Source organism: Porites lutea, chromosome 4, assembly GCF_958299795.1.
Source record: "Porites lutea chromosome 4, jaPorLute2.1, whole genome shotgun sequence".
Classification (NCBI taxonomy): domain Eukaryota; kingdom Metazoa; phylum Cnidaria; class Anthozoa; order Scleractinia; family Poritidae; genus Porites; species Porites lutea.
In genome coordinates this window covers 10673281-10701148 of record NC_133204.1, presented here as the reverse complement: position 1 = coordinate 10701148, position 27868 = coordinate 10673281, and the positions used below count along the sequence as shown (strand labels likewise).

The window sequence follows — 27868 nt, the reverse complement described above, 5'->3', positions numbered from 1 at the left end:
AAAGGACCCGAAACAATATGTCTTGGAATCTTCCAAAAAAATGGATAAAGCGGAGATCAGGTCCTTCTTCAGTTCTCTTACGCCACTGTAGAACCTCCCACCAAGCGCTCCTCCTGCTGCGGTTATAACAGACACTTTTTCGAGAAAAGGTTCTAAAGCTTGTTCTTTATCATGCAGATTTGTTTACTCGATAACGAGAAAAAGGCAAAGGAGAGTCACATTGCTACCATAGAAGCAGTTCTTGAGAACAGCAATGAGGAGCTAAGTAATTAAATAGTAATCGTGACAAAGCAAAACACGTTTTCGTGAAGGGATACCATTGCTGCCAGCTGGAAAGCCGTATTTGACAAATTATAACCCTTGTTCTGAGATAAAATTCTGTACATTATATTACAGAATCTTTTCAAGACACGGTAAAGAAGCAGGAAAGTGTCATCACATCACAGTAGATCCAAATACAGAATACAGAAGAAATGCTACGTTTGAATGCGGTCAGAAACAATTTATTGCTGACATTTGAGAAGACAGTTTGATCTTAATATTTTAAATGGTCTCGGAAATAAAATGTTTTTCGCAAATTCTTTAGAAGGAATGCAAAAGAAAAGAAGACGAGAGGAAAGCGATACAATCACAACTCGAAGACTCGCAGCAGCTGAATCAAACATTACAGGATAGCGTTCTTGAGATGAAAAAGGAGCAAAGATTAGTATTAGATGAGTTGGAGACACAGCTTTCTTCGTTGATAGAAGAAAAACAAACATTGGAGGAAAGGCAAGGTGTAATCAGTCATTTCGTAGTTCCAAAACCTCTCACTTTCAAAACGAGGCTACGTGCAACGATGAGTTGTTTTTTTTTTTTTTGCACGAGAATAAGAAATCATTTTCATATCAATAGTTCGCTAGTTCGCACTTAGTCTCGCCTTGAAACAGAGACTTGGGCAACTCGGAAATGGCCTATTAAATTGAATGTGAGCCTTTAACCAACGCTGCCAATTTCGCTGGCTTGGACAATGAAAAGAGTACCTTTGTCAGGTTTTCCAAAAAGATTCTCTCCAGTAAAACATTATTGGGAACAATTTTAGGAAATAAAAACAAAGAGGACGGATTAACAATCCTCACATTGTCAGTTTATCTTAAAAGGAATCCAAACTGTGTAGATCTGATAAAACAAAAGCATATGCTGGCGTATAGTAATAGTTTATTAGCCCAGTGTATGAAGATAACACAACTGACAAACATGAGCCATTTTTACACATACATGGTAAGGTGAAACACTTCTTAAATGGCTGTGTTGACATGAACAGTTTCACCCATTTTCATAGAAAAAACAAAAACAAACGTTCACCGGACTAAAGAACGCTTAAAGCATACATGCGGTGATGGTTACAACAAACTACGAAGAATGGTTTAAAACCTATGTGTACCTGCCACTGATACCTACGGCGTCAGGAAGCTCTAGTTTTGAGGAGTATTATATTGGTCTACCACATTGAGAGCCAACGTTCGCATTGCAAAGCATATCTATAGATTATATAATCGGGTCCAGCTCAAGGACGTGTGTAGCTGAGTTTATTCCATACGCCACGATCGCTATTTGCTTCTTGACTTCCTCTGGGGAAACTAAACCTTTCTGAGCACGATAAATGGCGTCAACGACTCCACCGTACCAGTTATACCGTATGCTCGGGCTGTGTGTCAAAACCACATGCCTATAATGGAACGTTTCAAATAGTGTCAAAAAGTGTCACCTTCAAGAAATTGTTGAGATTGACTACAGAACAAAAACATTGATGACAAAATCCCTTTTGTGAAAAACAAACGTGTTCAAATAGGGACGGCCAGGGATAAATTCAATTCAGTCTGTGGACTTTTTTTCTCCAAATAGCCTTCCAAACATGGGCATTTTGATACAGTTTGCGCATTGAACAAACGAAAATCACACATTATTCTCAATTCACTTACCGCTGCAATGGGTTGTCTTGTAGAATGGGTTCAAGGTTGATAAAAGCTCGTTCAACGTTGAGCAATCGGTTGTTGATTGTACGTAACACTGCATCACTGGCAAACGACAATTTAACAACAAAAAGTAGGTATAAGAATGGAGGAAATGTGTACTCTAATTCCTTGAATCGTTGTGCCTCAAAAAGTGGATTTATCAGGGGATTTATGAGCCGGATAGACGGTATTACCTAAAACTGCAAAAAGGCGGCAGCGGAAAGGTGACAAAAATAGCTCAAGTGTCCAACTCGCGATCTTCTGAAAAAACTCTAGGAAGATTTCCCTGTGTTCCAATGAACCCATGAGCTGTTCTCATGTTGAGGATATATATTTCCTTTGAACCTGACAAAAGTATTTTCAGCGCTAGTCTTGATGGGCTGCCGGGCTTTGCGCTTTAAGGAGAAGGAAACTGCTTATTAGGCAGGGTGGCGTTTATTGGGGATTACGTTATTAAATAAGTTGCTGGAATCTGAGCAAAATTATAATATACTCGGCTCCATTTAAAAAGGGACCTACTTACTCTTTTCTGTCTGCTTTCTTCACGAACTCATCAAAGTTCTTAGCAGTTTCTTGGAATTTTTCGACAGCTTGGTCAAGATAGTCTGCAATATGATGCGAAAAAGCCAGTTATAACAGTTCTATAGAAAAATATTATTCTGAACAATATTACTATGAACTCTTCATGACTATTTGGTGTCCGGTTAGCCTGCGAATGCAACCATTTCTCAATACTCTCCACGTTTTCCCCTGTAGCTACAGACGAAAAACAATAATAACAGTTTAAATCCCAAAGTTTTATACGCAAATCGTTTTAGAATCTGGTTAAGATTAAAAATTATTTTAACCGCCCGTGCGTATCAATGTCCATTGTAAACATACCAGAATGAGCCTGATTCAGCCAACAAGGTTGGAAAAAAAAGACAAAAAACATGTAACTTTGACCCGACAATTCACAGCAACATCTTGTTCCACTATCCACCTACATTTTATTCAATCAAATCCTAAGATCCTAAAAGCTTTTCAGAAAACTTTATCCACCGAAATGAAGCCTAGCAAAGTCATGACTGCTGCGACACTTTTAAGCCCAAAAACTATCTTTAAATTTTGCTTTCTGTGCATTCCCGAACGTTGGAAGCTAATATTTTGATTCTGAAACGGAAGGCCATGAACTGAGTGTCCGAAGTATAAATGGCATTTTAATGGCTCTTTATAGCCAGAAAATAGTTCGACTAGCTTCAAAAGGCGATTTTCGGCCAAAATACCAAGGAGCGAAAGGGTTAGCTGAGAAAAAAAAACAAGAACTAACCCAACTCCTTAGTGGCGTTGTATTTGCTGAAATCACTCCCAAAATCCTTCCTGATACGTCTGTTGTATTCCTTCATATTAACACCATAGTGTGTTACGTTAAATGGTAGAATATCGTCATCCGCCAAGGTCATTGTTATTTCGGTCCATACCCTTGTGGTCACTTGATGGTATTTGAACTCAGGATCAATCAAATTTGTCATCCACCAAAAGTTGTCGTGAACTGTATGGTATAAGGGATTGCCGCTCGTTTTCTGTGTACGAAAACTCAGGGTCAGATTTAATTCAACTGGATAACAACGAAGTTACTACGGCTTACACGAATCATAGAAATGTCAACTTACAGAGTCGTATGTGTAGCGAATATCTACAATAGGGATTCCAAGACGCTGGATAAAGTTGACATAATCACTGCCTGCTCTTGGTTGTTGAAGCCTAAAAGAGGTAAAGAGAGCATCCAGCTTCAAATATTGTTCGTCACAGCATTGCACACTAGCGGCTGTTAGGGGCTGCAGGAATTCACTTAACTACAATAGAGATGAGATGGATTTTCCAGATACCCGCGGGGTGTAACAGTGGTGGGCGTCGTGTTAAAGCCAAATGGAAGTACTAAGCTATGCTTTAAGACTCACGAAACAAAGGAAATAATGACACAACCGCTTGAAAAAGATGAAATGCTCATCAAACAAATGGAATGCGCCCTGGGAACTGACAGGATCCTCTGACCACTTAGCACTGGATAAAGAGCTAGCTAAACCACCTAAAATATATAAAAAAAGTATTTTGGCAACACTGATACCTGGGTAAATAGTTGAAACCCATTATTGATGGGATTTTCCTTTTCCATTCTTCAAAAGCGGTCTCGTTTCCTAACGGACTACGCACCTACCAAATGTGAACAAAGATAGAAAAAATATATTGGAGATGGTAAATAATTTTTGTTTTAAAGAGTGGCTGTCCTATTCCAAATTGTGTTGTCTTAGAAAGCATCAAAACAAACAATATTGTGCCGTCCAAAGCAAGTTTAGGGATTCTTCCCAATTAAATCCACTAACGTGAGCAGGTTTTAGCACACGCTTTGCAGAAAAAAATATGGAGGAAAATATATCCTTACTAACCTTCTGCGTTCCTCTGGCCAGTACCCAGTCAAGAAGAGGCGCAGACTTAGCGCGGAAAGAGTAGTTTCCTTGAAAAACATATCAAAAGCAACACGATTTGCTCAATTAACTGGTAATAAAACCTCGCATTTTTCAAATGAATTATAGGCAAATATTGAGGTTAAAGACTTCTCTTAACGAGTAATTTATATTTCTTGTCTTAGCCTTACCGTCAACTGCCATATCGACATTGAGATAGGCTACACCACGAGCAGACAGCAAACGAGAATACTCCTAGGGATAAAGAGAGAAAAAAGAAGGGCTATATTTAGCAGTTGCTTTCAGTCAGTCAGTCAATCAATCAATCAATCAATCAATCAATCAATCAATCAATCAAATAGCAGTCAACCCAGTTCCGGTGGAATACGTGGCTTAAAAGTTTGGTTTTGGATCTTATGTTGTGTCCAATCAAAAGTGTCCAATTAAAATTGCTTGTTTTACAGTACTTACTTCTATCCACTCAACCGATCCCATATATTGAGGCTCCTCTGCTCCCCAGCTTAACAACACTATGGTACGCTTTGGCCTCCATCCTAAAGATAGATTGACTGGTTAGCTAAGATCCTGTATCACCATGGGACATAGTGCCGTACATCTGGACAATGTAAAGCATGCGAAATGTAATATTTTTAAAGTCTTTTTTGGTTCGCATAGTGCTTTGACCACTCCATGGCATACCTTTCTTCAACTGCTCCCCGAGGACTCTAGACAGCTCCATCATAGCAGCTGTTCCACTGGAAGCATCTGCCGCACCAAATACCCAAGCATCACGATGGTTCCCTAACATCACCAGCTCGTCTTGAAAGCAATGTTGAAACTATTAGCTAAACGTATCAGTTGTGCAAGAGTACTACTCTTGCAGTTGGGTGGGAAGTTGAATCGCATTACCGTACTCTCGAAACCTAAATGGTTTTAACACCACTGAGTGTTGCATACTCCTTAGTGTCTAACAAGACTATGAGGGAAATCTAGTTATTCATGATCACCCGGGTACCCAGCAGTAAGGTAAACAGCCCTTAGAGATTCAAGAATCAGCACAGCCTTGTTAAAAAATGAGAACAACAACAGCTGGTAAACTTGTAATGCGTTCATATGGAGAGTCATTTCCTATTCTTTAACCAGTTCTCCAGAAAGCTTGTTATTACGTCCAAGGGCTTTGGCCATTACGTGTCAAGCTCAAAGGTCCCAAGCGTAATGTCATCTGAACGAATTTGCCTAGTCCCTAAGTCGAAATGGTTTTAAGGCCTTGGACTACGTGGTTAGAGCGAATTTTTAACGATCGTCTCGGCTACTTCAACGAAATGACCCAGAGGACTTGAACCTTGAAATGACAGTGAGATATTAGCAATCAGCCATGCGTATGATTGGTGTTCACGGCACGCATCTCAGATACCAACCTGGATGTGTGGACCCTTTAATTACGCCCACGACGTTGTAAACATCTGCCGGATAGTTTTCATTGCTGACGTTCAATAGGACCTCTCTGAGGGAATCAATACAAATGAAAAAATGATCAGCGAATAAATTTTGTTCCCTCGTTCATTTTGCGCTAACGAGTCAGTCCTGAAAAAATATAAAGAGCGGCTAGACTGGATCGCCCATATTGATAAGCCACATCCTTATCAATTCTGTACGAAACGTCGGTTTCTTGGGATGACGTGACAACCTTACCCTAGAATTCTGTCTCCCCTCCTTCATAAAATCCTTTTTGAACCCTGATTAGCTTCATTGGAAGGGGCTGCTACGATTCCAACCCCTGATTCATCGTTCTCGTGAAGTAGAGTGCGTTCAGGCAAAACGACAGTCTTGTTAACCACAACGCTGCAGATAAGACGCTGATGAGCCAATCAGTAACCACATTCAGCTTGGTGCTATGTATAAACGCAGATTATTCGAAAAATTGGCTCAAGAAGGGAAATCCAACAGCATACCATAAACTTCAAATCCAAAAATTAAAGTTATTAGGAGTTTCCATTGCGATTCCCTCACCTAGTATCGTTATCAGCCATCTGGATACCATAAGAAAAGTTCAGACCTCCTTGGAAATCTTCGGCCGGAAGACTACCAACTAAGGTTCTAAAATAATTTTAATAAAGCACAATTCAGTAACTGTAATTTCCAGTCTGGAAGACCGGAAATGAATGATACGTCAGGGGAGAGAATCATTTGTAGGAGAACTACCTGAGATGGCCACTGTTAACGTGTGAAGTAAGAAAATTAGCCCGAAAGTTAACGAGTCAAGGAAGGAAAGAGAGCATCATTTCTCTCTTCGTCTTCTTCTTCTTCTTCTTCTTCAGTCTCAGCCCATTAATTTTCTCGTTCATCCTTTTCTTCTCGCTCATTGCAACAGATCGGGGAACTAGGTCATGCACTTCTAAAATTAGCAGCTCAACCAAACCAGACAGTGATTCCTCGTGCTATTTAAGATTCGTCTTCTGGTTTATGCGTTCGCCTTGATATCAGGTTGAAAACGAAATTAAAAGTACTTGTTTTCGGTGGTTTCAATCTAAAGGGAATGAAGGGCATGCATCAAAAGACAGGGCTCGTCAACTTCTCTGGGGAGACACTTCGAATAAAGGAGACATGCTGGTCCAAGTTTGCACCGCAAATCGCACCCTCACTTAAACTTGAAATTCCGGGCGATAAAGAGGCTAAGTAGGTCTGGTTGTTTTGAATTCAAATGAAATACTTTAAGTCAGCCGCTGGCGAGCTTTAAACTCTGACCTTACTAGTTACACAAGCATAAACAGTAAGGACCGTAAAGCTGATGTTACACGAGACGATTTGCAAGGGCGATTTTTAGGGCAACACTGAGTTGCAATATTGGAACAATGCTACAACTGTTCGAAACAACGTCTCAACATTGTTGTAAGACTGTTGTACTAAAATCGTTCATGCGAATCGTTCCGTGTAACATCACCTTAAGCCAAGGCAAAGAGATGACTCGTTTCGGCCGGAGACTGGCACGTGTTTTCCCACCATGCTAGATTTACTCCCGGGAGCCAACAAAGTTAGCGCCACATATAATTATCTGCGTGCGTATGTTACCTTACACTAACGGTTTTCAGTGTAAACCTTCTTCTGCTTGAGCTTGTGTGGATAGTGACAATCACTCTTTATGAAGCGCCGTTGTATGCTTGACACCGGCCAAACAATACTAGTATGATGTAACGTGTATCGCGCTTCAACTTACTACTCATAAACCTTACTCAAGAACTTACCGCAGCAGCGGCTCGGCATCCTTGTATGATATAGGATGAGTTGGGATCTGAGGGAGCAACTTCTCGGCTTCTTCTTTAGGTAAACGATACATACCCTCTACAACAGGTAATGAAATCTCCTTTTAACAGATTTCGCGGCTCAAAAAATAGTCCTTGTCCTTATTCCTTTGACCATGATATTAAGAAGTTTGACTGGGATAATTTCTAATGTATTTAAGGTATTATTGCCCTCTTAATCTTCCACTGGTATAGCACAACAGATTATTTCTACACAAAAAATGTACAGGAAAAAGGACATCTGTCGCACTTGAAAACTGGCCCAAAACGATTAGAACTGATTTCTTTACCAATCGGTCCAAATTTGGGCCACCTTAAGATAGTATATAAACTTTGCTTTTGAACACGTGTGTTTCGTAAACGCGCTGCGTTTTTATTCATAACCCAGTTGTTTCAAGGTTAGCTGGCACCAACCAAGAGTTAATTAACCATTGATCAAATTTGCGTTGCTATCGGCTGTTTAAGACAGTCCTTTTGAGTTAAAATGACGGGTCTGGTCAGTTCCTAAACAAGAACGTTTTGTTTAAAACGTAGACAATGTTCATTCCAGGAAAAGATAGGCATTTTGTTGGAAAGTGACGCGGTTTATTCGGAAAATCGTTTGATCGAATGGCTGGCCTTTTTCTGCAAAAATAATATTTAACTGCCCTTTCCCAATACAAAGTAAGTCAAAACGTAGACCTCTTACTAATTGCAAGTATGAGTATTTTCGTACCGACAGATGGAAAGCCAGGAGTCTGTGGATCTCCTCGTATCGGGGACGATTTGATATTACCCCGTTGTACTCCAGTACTAGGCATCCAGTTGTATTCTGGGTAAACCTTATCGACACCTTCCTTCGCGTACTCTTGGGGATCCATATAATAAATCGCTCCAATGGCACCTAACGCATGAGCTCTTTTGCTCTGGAAGATAACAGTATACAGAAATCTTAAGCACACCAAGTATGTGAATACTAGCAGGCGACGCCCATTCGTTTCGTGATCACACCTAATCATTTTTAAATACGGTAAGCGAGTGTCACTTTAAAGAAACTCATCAACAGTATGACTGTTATCTAGAAATGATCTTCTTTTTCCTATCTTAATGAGCATAAGTTGTTTTAGCCCTGACCTTAAACCCTTTTCGTCTCACAGAAACAAGGAAGGAAGAAAAAGAAAAAACGGAAGACAGAGAAAAAGGAAATATAAAGCTATCCAGATACTCTGACTCTGTTGAATTCGCTGTTATTTAAAATCATCCCTTTTTACAATTCTGCTGCCTTCAAATGCAGCGGCTATCATCGTTTCCGGCCTTGGCAGAGCAAAAAGGCCACCTGTATTCGCAGTCTACCTGACCTTTGTAGCACGGCCAATTTTTCCGTATCGCATGATCACGATTTTTCCAGAGCAGCTAATATTACTCTTCTTCAAAGCTTCAAAGTCCTTTTCACGCCCATAATTAGCGTACAGAAGTTTCCCCTGAAAGACAAAACAAGCAGCAAAATGAACAAACCCATGTCTGTGTGGTTACGTTAATCAACCCAATGAAATTGATGAGCAAATTGAATTGCCTATAAGCCATTAGAATAGCTTCAATCTTTCAAAATGAAAAAGTGAGTGTTTTTTAATCCCGGATCAGTGGGCTCTTTTCAGCCTAGCATCATATATTTGAAATATTCCAAGCTGAGGAGCAAGCAAATTAATGGAACAATAAGAAGGCTTGGGTCATCCGTTCAAATTTTGATTGCATTTCTTTACAGGGTCCGAGTGAAATGTTTGCCCTCCAACATGTCAAACGTTTTATCATTTGATGGGAAGGGTTCCCTTTTCCCTGGCTGATCGCTTCACTCGCCTGTGAGACATGACAGTGAATAATAGCGGGAACGGGCAGAAGGAATCACAACGAAAAAGCAACTCCAGCTCCTCAGGACAACGATTTGATGTGCCCAGCCACAAGAAGTCCTACTCAATGGATTCTTTCAGTTCCAGTCATTGTTAGTTAATCCATGCTTTAACCTGGCGTTTTTTTCTGATAGGTTACCTTAGCGTAGACGTTCACAACGATTTTGAAAAATGGAGCATTAAATTAAAACCGAGGATTACCTTGATACAACCCCATTTAATAGACCGCTACCGGTCACATCTGCTTTGATGAGCTTATGACCTTTGCAGATTATAAAATTAGCATTAGAATTAGAATAAGTCTGATTTGTCTGAAAAAGGACTGCTACCACTCTAGCAACCCCAGACTTTTTACAACGTTAACTTTTCTTAGGGAAAAAGGTCTGAAATTCTCTAGACTTGAAATTGAGTATCTTATTTTTTTACCTTGACGCTTCCTGGTGGAGAGTACGCATTAAAAGGTGGCACAACGTTGCTGTTGTTCTCTGATGGAACAAGAAATGTCTCTTGAGGAGCTGACCGGTAAATCTCCTGCCCAGAGCTGTCGTACAAAGCTACAACACCAGGCTTTGTGGGGCGTGAAAGCATTATAATGTATTTCTTCAATGTAGCGCTGTCGAAGCCATATTCCTTCCATTTCTTCTGAATGTGCTTTGCCAAGTCAAGGTTCACGAGGTCTCCAGGAAAGTGAGGAACTTTGGTGAAGTACCTGCAATTTAAATTAACATTAATTAGGTGGACCATCTTTCTTTTCCAGGGCAATTGATACATATAGGTCACTGTCAATGAAAGCTATCAGTAAAAAAAACCTCCTTAGAACTCCGTCGAGCGTTCCTCCCCCAAGGAAGTCTGCCCAACAGAGTAGCCACTTCCATTCGGAGAGTTTGGCCAATCCCAGTTCGTCTTCCGCTATTTCGAGTTTTGTTTGCGAACACGCTCTCTGGGGAGCTCCGGAGGAGGGGCTAAAAAAGCTCCCCCTCCGAAACTAGGGGGAATCACAAGACGAAATCCTAAAATATTGATGTCTAATCCTGTGGTTTTCTATAGATGGTTTTCACTGTGACGTCATCAAATTGTAAAGTCAAAATATCGAGGTTTTACGAATTCTTATTTCCACTAGGCTGAAGATAAACAAGAAGTAAATCTTTGTACCAGTTTCCATTTCCGTAGCATGTTTCATTTCTAAAATACAGCAATTTGAGCTTCCGAGTATTCACAGTGCGTGACACCAAAATAGGAATGCTGTCTCCTTGAAAAAAACTCTCTCCTCTTGATTTTCAGCAATATAACCAATTCAAGTATTAGAGGATATGTTTATGCGTACGTACGCTAGTTCTCGAGTGAAAAGAAAGAGCTTTTATAGAAAAAGTAAACTCCAGATGGTTTTGTTGATTTCCGGCGGCCATATTGGTGCACCAAAACGGTGCACCAATATGGCGTCTCCGTACAAAGCTCTACAAAGGTGCGTGAAACGTTTCGCCAAATAACTCAGAAACTATGGGCCACAAAGACCTGAGACTTGGACGAATTGTTTATATATTAGTCTTTTTCTAACATTTCATTTTCTTGGTTTCTTCCACTGGACGGTTTCCAATTTAATTTTTTGTTGCGTGACAGTGAAAACGATCTATTGTCCCTAAGTGGAATGTAAAACCATTTTTGGTTGATATTCTGCAGCATTATTTCAATCAGCTCAAATACTTCGCTCCAGAAGAAACCGACCTCCGCATACTGGAATGATGCCAGCCGAGAAACGTGCCTTTATGAAATACAGGAAATGACGATTTGCTCAAGAAATGCACATGAACGATATAACGTTGGACGGTTGTTGTACCCTATTAGGTTACTGTGAAAAGCCACCAACCCCCCCCCCCCCCACTACCCCAAGAAAAATGACAAAAATGTTAACTGAATCAGTTAGACTGTTCAGACAAGCCTGACCTTACTATAAATTTCGTGATGATTTGTTAGCGACAGACATTCTAGAGCGAAAAGGCCCTTGGCAGTACAGTATCCGCTCGGACTGTTCATCAATCCAACTCTAATGCCTTCGCTACTTTGATGTTTCCCCCAATCATTTCATTTAAGCTATTCTGCTTCGCTTTATTACACCCTGTTCCTTTCTTTTTCTCATAGTGGGGTCAAACTTCACTAACAGACACCTCTATATGGGGTGAGTTTTTTGGGCCTAACGCCCGGGGGGCACTCAACAAGGGACGCTTGGGTAGAGGTGTGCCGCCGTGGTCTTTAAAATAAGTCCGTGTTTAAGACAAAATTCGTTTCATTTCGCCAACCTTCACAATCTTTGAGAGACTTCCGCACCAAAAAGACACCCTGCTCAAGACACTAGATAGTGAAATTGTACATGTTGTATATTCTGTTTAAGACTCACAACCCTAAAAAAAACCATACCCTGTTCAGCAGCAGATACTCTTTTAAGCTAAATAAAGGAGTCCCCCACGGGGTTCAAGGATCAATCTATAATACGGACACTTCCACAATACGGAGACTTGGCTCTGTATCCCTAATGACCTTGATGTTATGAATCTTGTATGCGCTGAATAGTGCCAGTTCAGTAAAGCTTACGTGAAGTGGTGATTTTGGTCATTTAAGTATAATACTCGAAACATGTCGTCAGTCACGGTAAAGTAGGCACGTATAATGAAAGTCAAAATAAGATCCTCATAAGGTTGACTTGGAAGTGCTTGACAGAGGGTCTACATAGGGTTTAATGTTTAGTGTTATTTGCCCATAATTTTTAGTGTTTTCTGTTAAATTGGCCAATTTTGAAATGTTTACTGATTCCGAAGAAAGTACTGTAAAGTGTTTGGATAGGCTCGATTTCCGCCGTCCCCCGGGTCCGGTCTTTGATCCTTCCCGAAGGGGGAGGGTTCGGGTTAGGGTCGCGGGGGGGGGGGGCTCATTTTCCCGAACAGCGGCTGGTAATCGAGCCTAGTGTTTTGAGGGTTCTTCGGAAATCTTCGGAAATAAATTGTCGTAATAATGATGGCCGAAAGTGCCTTGGCATACTAAACAAGACAATATTAGCCTTTCCGGAGCCCTTTTCCCTTCTTTCTGTAAAAAAAAATTACTGTTTCACAGAATTTTTTACTGTTACTGTTGAAATGCCTAAAATTTAACTGTTTCATGTTACAAAGCCAAAAAATGAAGTGATTAGTGTTATCGAGGTACCCATTCAGACCCTCTTGACAGACCACAGCCACCTAGTGACAGTACTGCTTTAATGTTGAGATAGTTCCATCACAGGCCGCAATTTTTTTTTCTGGTCATTTTTAACTTTGCCTGCGTCATAATTTTATCAGTAAAATGTCAAAGCAAATACGATGTTCTACTTACTCCAGGTTATCGCGCAGTTCCGTAGTGGAAACCATTCTAACAGCGTTTCTATGGAACTTCTCAAGCTGTTTCTGACTTAATTTTCTATTACCATTAACAGAGTCGTCTCCGTCGTCTTTGCAGTTTTTGGCCGAATTGCATCCAAAAGCCAGCACAATCAAGGTGATTGTTAGGTAAACACATCGTAAAAACATATACGAGGAGCGGCTTTTCTCGTGCATCTTGAGTCACTTTAGCAAGAATGAAACCTCAAAGCTTCTAGTTGCCTTTTTATATTTTCTAGCGGTCCGTCAATCATCAGCTTTATAATCATGTCAAATTTCAACTTTAATATCTTAATAAGTGTTCCGTCTGACAAATGCAGCTACGCCCTGACCACAGGAAAACCAAGCACTCAGAAAGTTTGCCTTTCTGCTCACATAAATTGAACAGCCGTTAAGCCCCTTCAATTCGGAAGGGAGCATGACCATTATCTGGTTTACTGTGTGTCAAATATAATGGTGCATTCTCTAGGTCAGCAGTTTTAAAAGAATGAGGTTTATCCAGTAGCATGTCATGATCATAGTAGGAGTTGAAATCGGTTCCTGACAACACCCATTCTCACTGTACAAGTAGTTCGAAATCTGCATTTCGCAATTTGCACCTGCGTGCGAAAAGCAACGAGCCATTATCCGCAAAGACAGGAAGCGACGATTCGTATACCAATCGCGCGTGTGACGAATCTCGCACATTCGCTCAAAGCAGGGAAAAAATGTAACCATGGTAACGGTTACCAGCAGAGGTCAGAGGCAGAGGTCAATTTTTGTACGCCACAACATGTCAGTTCTTTGACGTCACGACAAATCTGTCTTTAACTTCCTACGCATACTCTCTCCTCCACGAAAACTGCTCGGAAACATTGATCAGCCACTTTTGCCTTTAAGACCTGTAAACTGCAAACTTCTCCTACTCCTAACCTCAAACTGGCCAAGAGTCAACTATTCCCACTAATAGCATGGGGAATGGACTTTTAAATACTATTCAAGTGATTTTGTGTGTTTTACAAAGTGAAGTTTTTTGCGCATAATGCTTTCTCAGTTATGTCTCACTTTTATGCAAAAAATTGTCTATACTGGCACAGTCAAACACCGTTAATACGGACACCGAAGGGGCCACAGTTCGACTGTATTTGCACTCAGCTCGTTAGTGAAGACACTCAACGTGAACTCAAATTTATGAAAACAAGAGTTTCGCGTAAATGACCTCCCGATAACGTAAATAAAGAAACGTATTTAGGGGTATAAATTGGGCTACCCAAAACTTAAGAAAATCTCCGCGTAAAACATTAACCGAGTTTCGAATTCTTAGGGGCGGATCATTAGAAATAACCGGAAGTGGGGTGGCAATTTCGAAAAGAATTCCTGCGAGGGAAACTTCCCTGAAAGGAAATTCCTGCAAGCGGTAGTACCGAAAAAAAAATTATGCAGAGGAAATGACATGCATAGCATTAAAGGGAAAAGTAAGGGGGGAAAGGTAGCATATAACATTGCCTAAAGATTAAGATTCTAGATTAGAGATTTTCTCAACCATATAAAAAAATGTAAATTTCCAACAATTTTATATCAGTATTATTTTGTTTTCATATGAAACACTTACAACGGTAAAAATAATGAAATGTATTAGATGCATTAAAGTGCCATTTTTTATTATTTGAATAGCAGTTCGTTAATGGATCAATTGTGTAACAGATTCCCAACACAATGAATAAATATTAGCGTCTTTTTGTTTTAACGTGATATAGTAACAATGTTCAAAATAGCAAAATGTACTTTACCAGTAAGGAAAACACCAGACAAAGTGTTTTGGGGAGACTTTAAAAATACCTTTACTGAAAAAGCAAACAGCTTCAAAACTGTTGGACTACGAGTAGCCCCCCATTTGTCCTCGTGGATAGTAGAGCGAGCGAAACGCGAGCGCTCGTGAAAATCACCCCACGCGAGAAAGGCGAGACTCTCCTGGAGTCTCTCAAGACTTTGTGCCGTAACAAGTGTCGAATTTCAAAACGTAGTGTATAAAAGTCATAAGACTCTTTTTTAGCTATTGAGGAATACTGAACAGTAGATAGGTTTTTGTTATCATGTATTTATGTTTACAACTGACAAAAAGCAGGAAATGGAATTCCTTTATAGTTGTCGTCGACGATGCATTTGGGAAGAACCCTCCTATTTAAACCCAGGGATTATCAGTGACTGAAACTCGAGCATTCAGATAGTAATCTGAACGTCTCAAACCGGCTAAAACTCGCTCATGTAGAGGAAATAAACTATTCAAGAGGCATTGCATCGAACGAACTTTATCTTTAAGCATAATTTTTAAAACTAACTTCCTGTCGGAATAGCTCTCTTTCTATCTCCCGATGCTTCTTTTTACTGTTCTGTGTTCCATGGTTTATCAACAACGGAGTGGATAAAATTACCAAAAAAAATACTCCAAATAATCTACTTACTCCAAATTATCGCGTAGTTCCCTAGTAGAGACCATTTCAACTGCATTTTTGTGGAACTCATCTAGCTGTTGCTGGTTTGATTTTCCATCGCCGTTTTTATCATCATCGCGCTTCCGATCGCCCTCTTTGCAGCTTTTTACCGAACTGCGTCCGATGAAGTAACCAGCCACAATACCGATTGCGATGATCACAAGAAAACCCACAACTAACACGATTATTAAGTAACGCCGCCTTGGTGATGTGATGGAGGTGTACGAGGAACCTTTTTCTTCCAACGTCAACATCTTAGCTTGCCTTGCTTCGGCGAGAACGAAAACAAGCTCTACAAATGCCACCCGGTCCTGATATTCCCTCTTGTGGTTTGGGGGGAGGGGGGTACTCCCTTATATGGCCTATACGGGGATGTGCCGCTAGACGGGGTATGCTTTTTGACCTCTCTGTTCTAAGCAGGGTATGTAATTTCGCACGAGTCTGTCCTAAACAGGGTATATAATTTTGTGCGAGTCTGCCCTAATTATATACCGAAACAGGATGAAATTTGTTTGTAATCCAAGCCTTGCATTCAAAAACAATCACTATAACGTGAATTTACGCTATTGCAACTGCCAGTAAATAACTTAAAAACAAGACGGCGAGTATTTGTGCTTTGCCCTAAACAGGGTAATAAAATTGAGGGCACTGTCCTAAACAGGGTGTGTATTTAAGAATTTTTTTTCCTAAACAGGGTCAGGGTTACTCTCAGAGTAGCTTGCGTGGCCTCATGTATCCTTTACTATACAAAGGAAATAGGAGACGTTTTGCCCATAGGTCATTTTACGTTGTTGCCAGATGACGCAGATAGTGAACGTAATAAGAAGCTACAATTCGTGACATTAGAACTTGGGTCAACTGAATTACTTAAGCTGACATGCCATGCTCGATGTCCTTTTCCCTCTCCGTTTCATTGTTGGCCCACAAATTAGACGATTCTACTGAAAAAACATTATCAAACGAAAAAAGGGTGAAAGGGAGGTACCAGAGTGTGACCCAAGTTGAGTGTCCCCGATTGTAGCCTTCTGTGCGTGTAGGCATTTTCTGGGTATAGGGAAGTATTATAATTCGTTCGGGTTATCGCGCGAGTCGTCCTTTCGCCCTATGTTTACCCTATTTGTTTGCACCTTTATTTCGCGGGCGGAAAAATGAAGTAACTGGGCGCTCACTCGCCCGAAAAATACGCTTTCATTGACGTTATAAAGAACCTAGCTAAATTCCGCTACAGGCAATAAAGTTATCCAAAGACCTGAAGAGGATTAATTAAAGAATAGCAGAAATTTTGTCTTTGGAATGGTGGAGTGATGCCTTTTTTGGAGGGGGAACAAGGAAATAACGATTTCCTTTGTCCGGATATGCATATGTCTTCGAACGAAATAATGTTTTTTTGTTTGTTTTTGTTGTTGTTTATTGTTTATCACTGCAATAATGAATAAGGAAAAATTTTCGAGTTGAACAAATAGACTTCATGTAACTTCCCCACTGTTCCTCTTCATTTCCCCTCCGAAAAGTACCGTCAAACTGAATCAGCTTAAATCATGAAAATCATGCCACCATTCCCCGACCACTGGTTACATGCACACGTCAGCTGAATGAAAATTTAGGCCCTTGGTTATTAGCTCACGTGCAGACGTCTCCAGCGTAAACAGACCATATGGATTATGGAAAGGAATGAACCATGTTCTCTTTTTCATGACTCTCCTTGTATTTCCCGTCAATGCACTATGCTTCTGATTAACTCAGAAGTTTGCGGGCAAGCGGCTCTCGATTTAGCGGCTGGTCCCTTCAACGAAATTGTTCCTTGTGAAAGAGGGGACAAGTGTCTGTACGGAGCAGATAGGTTTTTGACCTTTAATCCAATGAAATTAATTGTTTCTTGGGAAAAAAAACGTGACGGCAGCTTAACGCAAAGCGTTAAAATGATACCAATAATTACCAATAAATCAGAACCAAAATACTGTATAAAAAAATTTGCCTTGAAAGAAAAACTGCACGCATCGCTGATTTGCATTCCGTATCTCGATCATTGATTGAGGCAACGGTAGAAATTCCGGCTTGTGCTCATACTTGACTTTTTATAGGCCCTGTCCGTACGACGTATTTCATAACTTATTTTCAATGCAATGCGCATTTTCCTCTTTTGAATTTAAGGTAGGTAAAACGGGAAGCAAAAACCTGCAACTTGTTTTGCAACACTACTGCAAAACGAGTCGAGTTGATAAGCGATGTTGGAAGTTTTACCACCCACGAATCGAACCTGTCTTACAACACTCAGGTTGTTGCAGGTTGCGAAAACTTGTTGCAAAAAGTAGAGAGCAGTTTTGCCTTTTGCAACAAAATCTGTTCGTGTTGCGCGTTATACTGGTCCAAGGCAAACTTGTTCTGCAACTGGTGACGTAACTCCCGTGTAGAAATGGGCTCCTGTCAGAGGTCAGTATTCACGCAACTTGAATTGCAATACCCTGATTAAGTTGCAAGACAGGTTTGATGACGTGGGTGGTACGTCGCGCAACTTTGTTTTTCAACTCGTTTTGTAGTCTGCTACACAGCCGTTTTTAGTCTCGTCACGCAACGCTCCTCCCCACTAAGTGGGAAGGAGCGTTGCGTGACGACACTAAAGAACGGCTGTGTAGCAGACTACTCGTTTTGCAGCAATCTTGCAAAACAAGTTACACGTTTTTGTCGCCTAATTTACCGTAGCTTAGAGATCGGCGTCTGAATCAATTCAGCAGGCCTAAATTTGGCTCGGTTTGTGAAGATCGAACTCGATTCGATTCGGCTCATGTGTGATGTGAAGTGCGGCGTCGGAACCTGGCCTAAAGTGACCCTTTGAGAGCAATCGCCAGAATCAGGCGTTCAAATGTTTCCGTGTTATTTCAAACAGAGGATAGAGAATAACTCTGGGATGCTGTGACGGATTATAGAAATGACGCGAATAAATGTTCAAATTTAAACTGGAGTATAGCCAAGCAAGTGATTCAGAATAATAATGTACTTACAGTAGGAACAGTGGACAATAGAAAATTAACATTTACGTTAGTCCTCGAGTGAGTCAGTTGAGTCGGACAGCTCTGTCAGAACCATTGTGTCTATAAAATTCAACTTGAGTTAAGGTATCAGCCACCCTTCAGGACAGTCCGCGCGCGGATCGCTGTAGCGTTAGTTGTTTTTATAAAAACCCCTATAAACCATATATTTTTTAAAAGCTTAATAATTCCAGATTATGGATTTGAACTAACAAAAACGATTTACTTAAATGTGTTTCGAAATTGGAACGCTTTGTGTAAAAGTACACGTCTCTATAAATTATGTTCCACTCCCGCCGGAAATAAACGGAAGAAAACAATTAACACCGCATTCGCTTCTCAACACGTTCCACTAAAAAACCGTGTCTCAGCTTTTTGACAAGTGCGTTTGTTTTTCTTTTATTAGCAAATGAAGTTGGGGAAGGCAATTAGTCAACACTCTCTGTGTAAAAAAAGCTCTAGCTTTAAAATGAAAAGGAGTATTACAATTCGCAGACACGGTTTTGTAGAAGAGACATATGGCATCACTCTGGCCAAATTTTAGCCAAATTGATTGAAAGGCTGCCGACTTGGAGTTCAAAACGTACGAGTCGATCAGCAAAATTTACGTTCGGAGATAAAATAGAAAATACATTTTTGGCGGCATCCTACCTGGAATGAGATTATAACACCTAAATGTTTATTCTGATTGATATCAGAGAGGGATCAATTTTCTCTAACAATAGGACTTTGACAGGTAACATGTAACAGGAACAAACTTTTTATTGCTATCAACATCTTCAAGTGAACAGTTTAATTCTCCGTTGGAAAACTTCCACTCTTTTACACCACGAGAATCACGGTTTAATTCTTTCTCGAGCGCCAGGCCAAGGAAACTAAAAAACTTTGAAGCCGCCGAATGCCCACCACCGATTGCTCGAAGGCTAAGAACTGAGGCCCGGTTTATTTCAGACGCTCTGCTCTTCTCGGAAGAATTAAAAACAGAATTTGTCTTGTGCGACAGCCAGCTTTCATTCTCGCACTGGATTCTCCAGGTAGAACCAAGTCCATGCTTAGTCGCTACATTTTTCATGACTTGGACTCTTCCCTGGCCAAATCGACAAGATACAGACTCGCCCAGTTTCTCAAGCAGCTTTTCGCTCAATACGATAGCTCGACCGCTTATTGTTTTCCACGTTCCATCAACAGATGGGGTCGATGAGCTTAATTGGCTGTCTTCATCTGGTTCTTCAAGCTGGATTTTGGAGCGGCTTGCACTCTCAGCAACTGCAGCATTTTCGCTTTTCTGAATATCCAACTCCTCGAGCCACTTCTCTTGCTGATAAAATGAGCCTTTGTCGCTCTCTGCCAATTTTACGGCCCATTCTTTGTCAAACTCGCTCTTCGATTTCTTTTTCGCTCTCGGTTTCGATTAAGAAAACGGACACGACCTTTTCTTTTTTTTTGGCGGCATTTTCACCGAAGCAAACGCTAAATATCCACGGAGAATACTAAAGGCTATAAACAACGCGAAGACAATTCGCACGTGTTGTAGTTCACAGGCAAGTTAATTGATATATGACACGGGTATGACAGATCTTGTTAACGATCAAGTAAGATAATTAACGAGAAAAATCTTTTACCCCCGATATCTTTCGACAGAAATAATATTTTCTTCTGATTTTTTTTTTTTAAAAGAAAGCTCTCAAGCATATCTATTTGAAAACGTTGAAACCTCAAATATGGAAAAATGGCAATTTTAAGGGTGGCTGATACCTTAAATCAGTAGCTTCTGTAGCCTGAGAGCAGGCTAAATTGGTTTGAGGCATAGCAAAAGCTCGTGATTTTCCATACATTTACAGCCTGCGAATACAGCCATCACTGGCGGCAAAGAACGAGGAGAGACAGCTGTTTTTGCAGGCTTAGTCTCTACATTAACATATTTACTTAAAATACTTACTTAAGAAAATCTTTGAGATGTTCGGTGGAGACCATCTCGACAGCATCCTGATGTATTCGCTCCAAGTCTAATCGACTGGTTGGCTTCGGATTCTGATTGTCTTCACATTTGCTTGCATTTTTTCCAACAAAGTAACCAATAACTATGCCAATAACCAAGAGAACCACAAAGAAGACTACCATCACAAGCAGTAGCAAGCGACGGCTTTGTCGATGCTTCGGAGAAAATCTGCCCTTTAGCATGGACACCTGTTCCTCTTCCGGAGCCATCATAGCCTGCAAAACTGAAATGCAACTACATGTTAAAGCCTCTGATTTACATGGCGCTATTTAAAATTAGTTAGGCAGTGATTTTCAAACCTGAGGGCTGCCTAAAAGCCCTCCGTATGCTTCGCTGTTCAGTTGCTCGGCGGTCAGTGTAACCGCAGACTGCGGACTATTTCAGCATGGAAATGAGTACATGACAACAATAATACCCTAAAAACAATAGTCCGCAGTCTGCATTTTACACTGCCCCCGTTGCTCGGTTTGCTTTTCGGCACCCACAAGAATGAAGAGAAAATCCTTTGGCAGACAGTAGCAAAGTTAAATCACTCGCGCGAAAGCCCCATACTTGCAAAAACGTAGATGTAACTGCGTCAGGGAAGAACGAAGTGAAAACCGCAATGTGACTGAGCAACTTTAAACTGAATGTAATGCAATGATATTTGTTTACCCCTGGCTACAGAAAGTTCCGATGATATGACAAATGCAAATTTTGTAGTCTATAACTATAAATCAACCCTTTTGTTTATCAATCAGGGGCACCCAACGTCAATTTTCGGAAAATATTTGTTCAGAAGACGATTTGAGATCTAGAATTTTCGGAACATTTTTTTGTAAAATTTCTTGCTTGCCTGCCTCTCCTAGGATTTTCGAACACCTAAAAAATGGTATAATTGACCATTTTTGACGGATTTTTCCCCCAAAAAAGGCCACCTAGAATTTTCGGGAGCCCTTTTTTCTGCTGAAATTTTCGAAAAGGTAAGTTTGATCCCTACAATTTTCGGATCACTCGACTTTCAGCTAGGAAATCCGAACAGATGAAAAATTTTTAGGGGATAAAAATATGCCTACCGTTTAAATACTAAAATACGTTTAGCAATGCTATGTTAAAGTGGTTTTGAACTATATTCTCGTTGGGTGCCCCTGATCAATGGCCGTTTTCACACTAGTGACGGATTATCCGTCTGAGACGGGTTATCCGTTGGATAATTCGCGCCAGACGGATAATAATTTGAACATGAAAAGGTTTTAATGTTTAATTTTCGATGAACAATCCACCTAAGTTTATCCATCTGTTCATCCGTCAATTTTGACGGATTTTGAAGATGGATTACATGTATCCGTCTCAGACGGATAATCCCTCTTTAGAGTGAAAACGACCAGTGAGATACTGCTCGATGATTTATGGTCATTTAGTTTGATCAAGTCCCCTACACTTAGGCCCCAAAGTTAAAGACACGGTTTAGCACCATAAATATAGATACATGTAATGAGATGCTATTCTTTTATCTTTAATCAAAGTAATTGCCAATAGCGCTTATGCTAATCCAGCGTTACACGGATAATTGTAGGTCTTTACTTTCACGGTTCAATTTTATTGTTGGCATCGTTGTTTTTTCTCAAACTCATTACCATACACTACAATACCCAAAACAATGAAGAATGAAATTGAAACGCAGGATAGCCATAGAATTCGTTTATAATTTGTTTATAAAATAAACAAATAACTTCATGGTTGGTTCGCTTGTACGATTTTTATTCACTTGTTGCGAAGAATAGCAAACGAACGAGTGAGCGCATGCAGCGAACGAGTGAGTTTGCGATTCTTCACAACTCATGAATAAAAATCGTACAAGCGAACCAACCATGAAGTAATCTCTATTTACGCTAGGTTGAAGATAAGCAAAAAATAAATCTTTGTACAAGTTTCCATTCCCGTAGCATGTTTCATTTCGAAAATACAGCAATATGAACTTCCGAGTTTTCACAGTACGTGACACCAAAATAGGAATTTTGGGACACTTAGAACTTTTTTCAGGTCGTCTGCCGGTCAAGATTGTTAAAACACTAAATGAACGGCAGTCTACCCTGCTAGCAGAGTCGCTTTGATCTTTCCTAGATAAGTCGAGAAACTGGGAAGAGGAAAGCGGAAAGAGGAAAGAGAAAAGAGGAAGGAGGAAAGAGGAAAGAGGAAAGAGGAAGGAGGAAAGAGGAAAGAGGAAAGAGGAAAAAGGAAAGAGGAAAGAGGAAAGAGGAAAGCGAAAAGAGGAAAGAGGAAGCTGAGAAAAGCTCCAAGTGTCATTAAACATGGTCGTTTTCTGAGCCCAGGGTAAATCAAACGCTAGACTTGAGATCTGTAAAGCATTTCAGGATCGCTTGACTTTTTTTATAATCGACATATGATAGTTTGGATTGGTAGGGATTCTTAGATAAGATTCTTAGATAAGTCGATAAGTAGATAAGTCGAATTTATTTATTTCTTAGATAAGTCGAATTTAATGAAAATACCAGACTGCCGGCCACATAGCTACAGCCAGTTTAAAATATTAAATGACCGGCAGTCCTATCTTTTCAGTAAATTTCACAAATCGAAAAAATCTAACTTAACCAAACTATTATATGTCCAGTAAGAAAAGTCAAGCGATCCTGAAATGCTTTATAGATCTCAAGAATAGCGTTTAGTTCACGCTGGGCTCAGAAGACAAAACTATGGTTCGTGACACTTAGAACTTTTTTCAGCTTGACTGCCGGTCAAGGTTTTCAAACTGGCTCTAAATGACCGGCAGTCCCATATTCTCGATAAATTTCACAAATCGAAATAATCCAGCTAAACCAAACTATCATATGTCGATTAAGAAAAGTACAGCGAAATGTACTGAATATAGGACTGCCGGCCATTTAGTGTTTTGAAAACCTTGACCGGCAGTCGAGTAGGCCCAGTTCACGGCGTCGTGCTTCCGCCGTGCCGAACTTAATTGTAATTTGGTTCGACTGTAGCACGGCAGGAAAACAACTTTGATTCAGACGCCGTGCCAGAGTCGAACCAAATTCAGGATTTACTAATGCCTCGTAACAATTTTTCTCCCAACTCGCCCCCTGGGAACGCAATCTCACCAAAATACATTAATAAAATTTATGAACTTTGTTTAGCGCGGCAGAAGCACGGCGTTTGAATCGCTGCCGTGCCAGAGCCGTATAGCACGGCAGCGCTTGTCGAACTTAATTGCTGCCGAACTTAATTCAAAAGTTTAATTCAGACGCCGTGCTTCTGCCGTGCTTTTGTCGAACTTAATTCCTGAATTTAGTTCGGCACGGCAAAAGCACGACGTCTGAACTGGGCCTAAGTGTCACAAGGGTTTTGTCTTCTGAGCCCAGCGCAAACCAAACACTAGACTTGAGACTCTATAAGGCATTTCAGGATCGCTTGACTTGTCTTAATCGATATATGATAGTTTAGATTAGCTAGAATCTTTCGATTTGTGAAATTCACCGAGCATATGGGGCGGCTGGTCATTCAGTATTTTTTACACCTTGACCGGTAGCCTGCGAAAACATCCGTTTCTCCTCGCTCTTCGCCGCTGGGGACGTTTCCCGCGACGTTTCCGCGCGAAACGTCCCCAGCGGCGAAGAGCGAGGAGAAACGGACGTTTTCGCAGGCTACTTGACCGGTTACCGGCCATATTGCTACAGCGTTCCCAAATACTTATCCACAAGATAGGGATTTTTCCGGTGGATAGCGCTTCTATCCATCTTTCGAACAACCCGGGCCAGGTCTTAAAACAGGAGTGTGAGAAAATGGCATGTTGCGGGGCTAAAGCCTTAGAGACGAGAGTACATTGAGTACAATTTACATTTTCAGACGGCAAGATCACTTTGTGTCTTGGCTTTTACCCAAATTCTATTGGCGTTTGGCAAGGTGAAAAAAAAAGAGTCTGGTACCTACCCCAAGGAATTGTCTGCGTAGTCCTGGGAAGGACCGGTGACAGCGGAAAGTCGGACCAGCGTTCCTCTTATCAAAAACGACGAACCTCACTTTTCCGGTTCACATTCTCACAGAATTATCTCATTTTTACAGAGGAGAAAACATATCTAAGATCACGAAAACATGGCAAGACAAATTCCTCTGACGTGTAGCGGGCACACAAGACCGGTTGTACATTTATCTTTCTCTGATATAACGCCTTATGGATACTTTCTTATTAGCGCGTGCAAAGGTAAGACGCCATATTTCTGTATTTTTCACCGGCCGGCTTTCGCTCTAGTGACTTTTTGTCCCCAAAAAATTCACCATTATATGAATTTAGTGGCCCTTTTTTGAGGAGACATTTTAAATAGACTAACTGATAAGCAAATGAGATACATTAGGTGTCGAGGAAAGAAAAATGGCGCAATGTTGTGAGGCAAGAGAAGTCATGATCAGGGGAAGTGAACTCGCTCGGTTCCGTTGTAGTTTCTTTGTTTATACCACTACATGAGAAATTTCTGAAATTTGATTGGCTTAGAGCAGTGGTATCTCAGCTTAATTTGAAATACCTACATGTGAAAATTACAACCTTTTTGCGGGTAGTGGTATAAACAAATAATAACATGATTTGTAGTGATATTTGGCATAAATACCACTCGGGATATTTCAAAATTGTCTCAAATTTCACTCGCCTAACGGCTCGTGAAATTACATATAACAATTTCGAAATATCACTCGTGGTATTTATGCCAAATATCACTTCAAATCATGCTATTACCTATACTAACATGCCGTAAACTAGAAATACATGTCTCGCAAACCCTCGCGAAACTCAGTGTGGATAGCAACACTCAAGTTAAGCCATGACCGGTGGGGTCCCGCCCCTGGGGGTGGGGTTAAGAACAGGATCGGTGACCCGCTGTGAATATCCTGTGTTGTGAGCAAAATGATGGTGTTACAGGTTGTTTTGATACAAAGTTGTTTCGATACAAGTTTATTCAGTGTAAAAAGTTTTAAGTCCTTGGCTTAAAGAATGAAGAATATTCATCTAAACTGTTTTTCGTGTTGACGCGGAAACTATACTGGAAGGGAATGAAATTAGTGCACCAAGAATATTTAATCCATCGTGTGCGCAGCACATGGATTGAGCATGAATGTTAATGACCTACACAATCGGATACCCCTGTTTGGTGTTAGCTTGTGTAGCAAGTGCTGGGAAGTATTTGGGCTCAAGAAAGAATGGGTGTGAGAGAGGGAGACACATAAAGGGGAGGGGGAGTACCTGTCCGAGAGGCCAATGAAAATCGTTTCCCTCCCCAGTCCAATAACTTGGCAGCTGCTGCATGATCTGGCAAAAATTTTGACAGAAAACGATTGACCTCGCACAAACGAAGCATGGCAAAGCGTTGTACATTTGTACCCTTGGTCTAAATGTATCTGTTATAAAGATCAGTGAGGTTATCTGATTATAGAGCGATGGAGAAATAAATCAAAGGGCAACACACAGTTTTAAATCGTTTTTAACCCAAGGGACAATAAATACGAAAGAACCGAGTCAAAAATGGGTGTTTCTCAAAGAATGCATGCTGTGTATTATAAAAAAGCTAAATATTGTTCTCTGAGATTACAAAGTCACAACTGACAGACACTGAAGATTACAGTATACGTGGAAAATGATCATTGCTTTTATTGCGCAAAGTTGCAGCCATTTCTGGAGCAGACATGTCCTACTAAGTGGACCTAAACTTTAGAACACAAACTGTACTGAGACGTTTTTATAGGGTGCAGTAACAAGACATAAACATCAGACATCAGGTCACACTCAAGCAATACTAATAATATCAGCAGTGAAAGGTTTTTCAAATTCATGCCTCTGGTAAGTGTTTCATTTCATCAGTCCTGTCCAGGTTTTGATGGTATGCGTTCCATTGACAATGCAAGCTGCCGAGTTCTTTTTTAGCAAAGAGTAATTCCTCTAATCTTCATTTCAACGATTCAACAGACTTTTGTCTGTTGCCACTTCTGACAATGTGTATTTGATGTCAAATCATTCCTTTGTGAATAACATTTGAACACTCCAACTTTTCTTTTAGATTTCAGCCACATTGTCCCATTTAACCAGATTGGAGTGACCTCCAAGATCTGAAATTCAATTATACCAGTTAGTGGTGTAATGTAAGACCTTCACTGCCTTGTCCATGTACTACATGTTTTTTACAAATGATCTTGTGTTTTCTTTGGTTGACCATTTTCTCACCTAATGGGACAACATATCCCCTCGGGAACCTCTCAACCAATAGGAAAATTCCACACCCTCAGAAAGTGAGCAGAAACGATTTTCATTGGCCTCTTGGACAGGTGCTTCCTCTCCCCTGGTGTGTCTCCCTCGTGCTTCCCGTTTTTTTCTTGCACCCACTACTTCCAAGCAACTGCTATGAAGGCTAGGTTGGTGTCTGCAATGACGTGACTCAGCACAAATTTTGTCAGTTGTTATTTTTAGGCAATCAAGAAATGCTTTTGGTGTAGATGTCTTTTACAGACAACTTTGAAGTAATTTGAAAAATCAGCTTTAAAATAAGAGTCAAAAATGAGATTAAAAAAATTTTGTATCATTTCTAACTTTGCAAAAGAGTTTCCTTTTGTTGGCTATGTCTGAGAGTGGGGGAGGTTATCAACTTTTGTTCCCTGAAAAGGGAGGGCTTATTAGAGAGGGAGCTTATTTGGAGGGGGGGGGGGGGGGCGGGGGCGCTTAATAGAGGGTTTATGGTATTGCTACATGTGATAATGTATTTTATTTGTTGTAGATGGGAAACCCATGTTAAGATATGGTCACACTGGTGACTGGATTGGTACTTATGAAGGACACAAAGGAGCAGTATGGAGCGCTACATTAACTGAAGATGCCACAAAGGCAGCCACTGGTGCTGCTGACTTCACAGCGTATGTAGTAGATATAACATTCAACTCATGATCACTCTATTTCAAAGATGGACACCTTGACTTGAGGAACCAGCACTAAGGGTCCATCTATTCTAAGAGTGATGTGGGGCTTATAGAGAGTCTAATAAATGAAGTGAAGGAAGCAGAAACCAACTCTAGGTGTCTGTTTTACCAAGGTGTCCACCTTATGGAGTTATCCATTAGGAAGAAGTTGACTGTATTCTCAGTGGCAGATCAAGGGGGTCTAAACCCTGATAAAATGTTCTCATCAGACCAAAAAATGTCTTAGTATTTTAATGGCTTTGTGCTTTAAGGACAAAGTTGTTAGCACCAAAGGAATTTACATGAAGATCTATATAGGTGATATTTACCAGGGAAAAATGGGTCATGGCCTGTAAGGGTTGACAGATTTAATAGTTTGTCAATAGCTTTAATGGTAAGCACCAGGTTAATACTTCCTTTG

General features: G+C 40.5%; 2 protein-coding genes across 4 annotated transcripts in view; one reads left to right on the top strand and one right to left on the bottom strand.

The window, feature by feature from the left end:
• Positions 1-1177: 1177 nt before the first annotated feature.
• LOC140935830 (glutamate carboxypeptidase 2-like) lies at positions 1178-20911 on the bottom strand. 2 transcript variants are annotated; one of them, XM_073385406.1, is made up of 18 exons: positions 20817-20911; positions 20458-20740; positions 10047-10329; positions 9075-9197; positions 8453-8642; positions 7681-7777; positions 6449-6535; positions 5857-5942; positions 5138-5257; positions 4910-4992; positions 4630-4693; positions 4421-4488; positions 4102-4187; positions 3647-3737; positions 3304-3556; positions 2518-2599; positions 1962-2057; positions 1178-1708 (listed from the first exon to the last, which is right to left on the bottom strand). In XM_073385406.1, the coding sequence occupies exons 2-18, from the start codon at positions 20727-20729 to the stop codon at positions 1528-1530; spliced, it is 2262 nt and encodes a 753-aa protein (XP_073241507.1). In that variant the 5' UTR covers positions 20730-20740; positions 20817-20911; the 3' UTR covers positions 1178-1527. The 2 variants fall into 2 exon arrangements, with proteins under 2 accessions (XP_073241507.1, XP_073241506.1); XM_073385405.1 differs by lacking the exons at positions 20458-20740; positions 20817-20911 and adding an exon at positions 15463-15808.
• A 3594-nt stretch (positions 20912-24505) lies between these two features.
• Positions 24506-27868, top strand: part of LOC140935828 (serine-threonine kinase receptor-associated protein-like) — a 14884-nt gene continuing 11521 nt past the window's right edge. The window contains exons 1-2 of one of the 2 annotated variants that reach the window (XM_073385402.1): positions 24506-24715; positions 27270-27405. In XM_073385402.1, coding sequence (XP_073241503.1) covers positions 24607-24715; positions 27270-27405 — 245 coding nt within the window. In that variant the 5' untranslated portion in view covers positions 24506-24606. The remainder of the gene's footprint in view (positions 24716-27269; positions 27406-27868) is intronic. The other variant, XM_073385401.1, reaches the window with a different exon arrangement.

Excerpts from the sequence above, each read along its gene's own strand:
- LOC140935830 (XM_073385405.1), bottom strand. The coding sequence starts at position 15,746 with ATGTTGACGTTGGAAGAAAAAGGTTCCTCGTACACCTCCATCACATCA. Across the intron at positions 6,536-7,680 it reads GATGCCGAGCCGCTGCTGCG|AACCTTAGTTGGTAGTCTTC; the intron begins GTAAGTTCTTGA and ends AAATTATTTTAG. Across the intron at positions 1,709-1,961 it reads CAAGACAACCCATTGCAGCG|GCATGTGGTTTTGACACACA; the intron begins GTAAGTGAATTG and ends GTTCCATTATAG.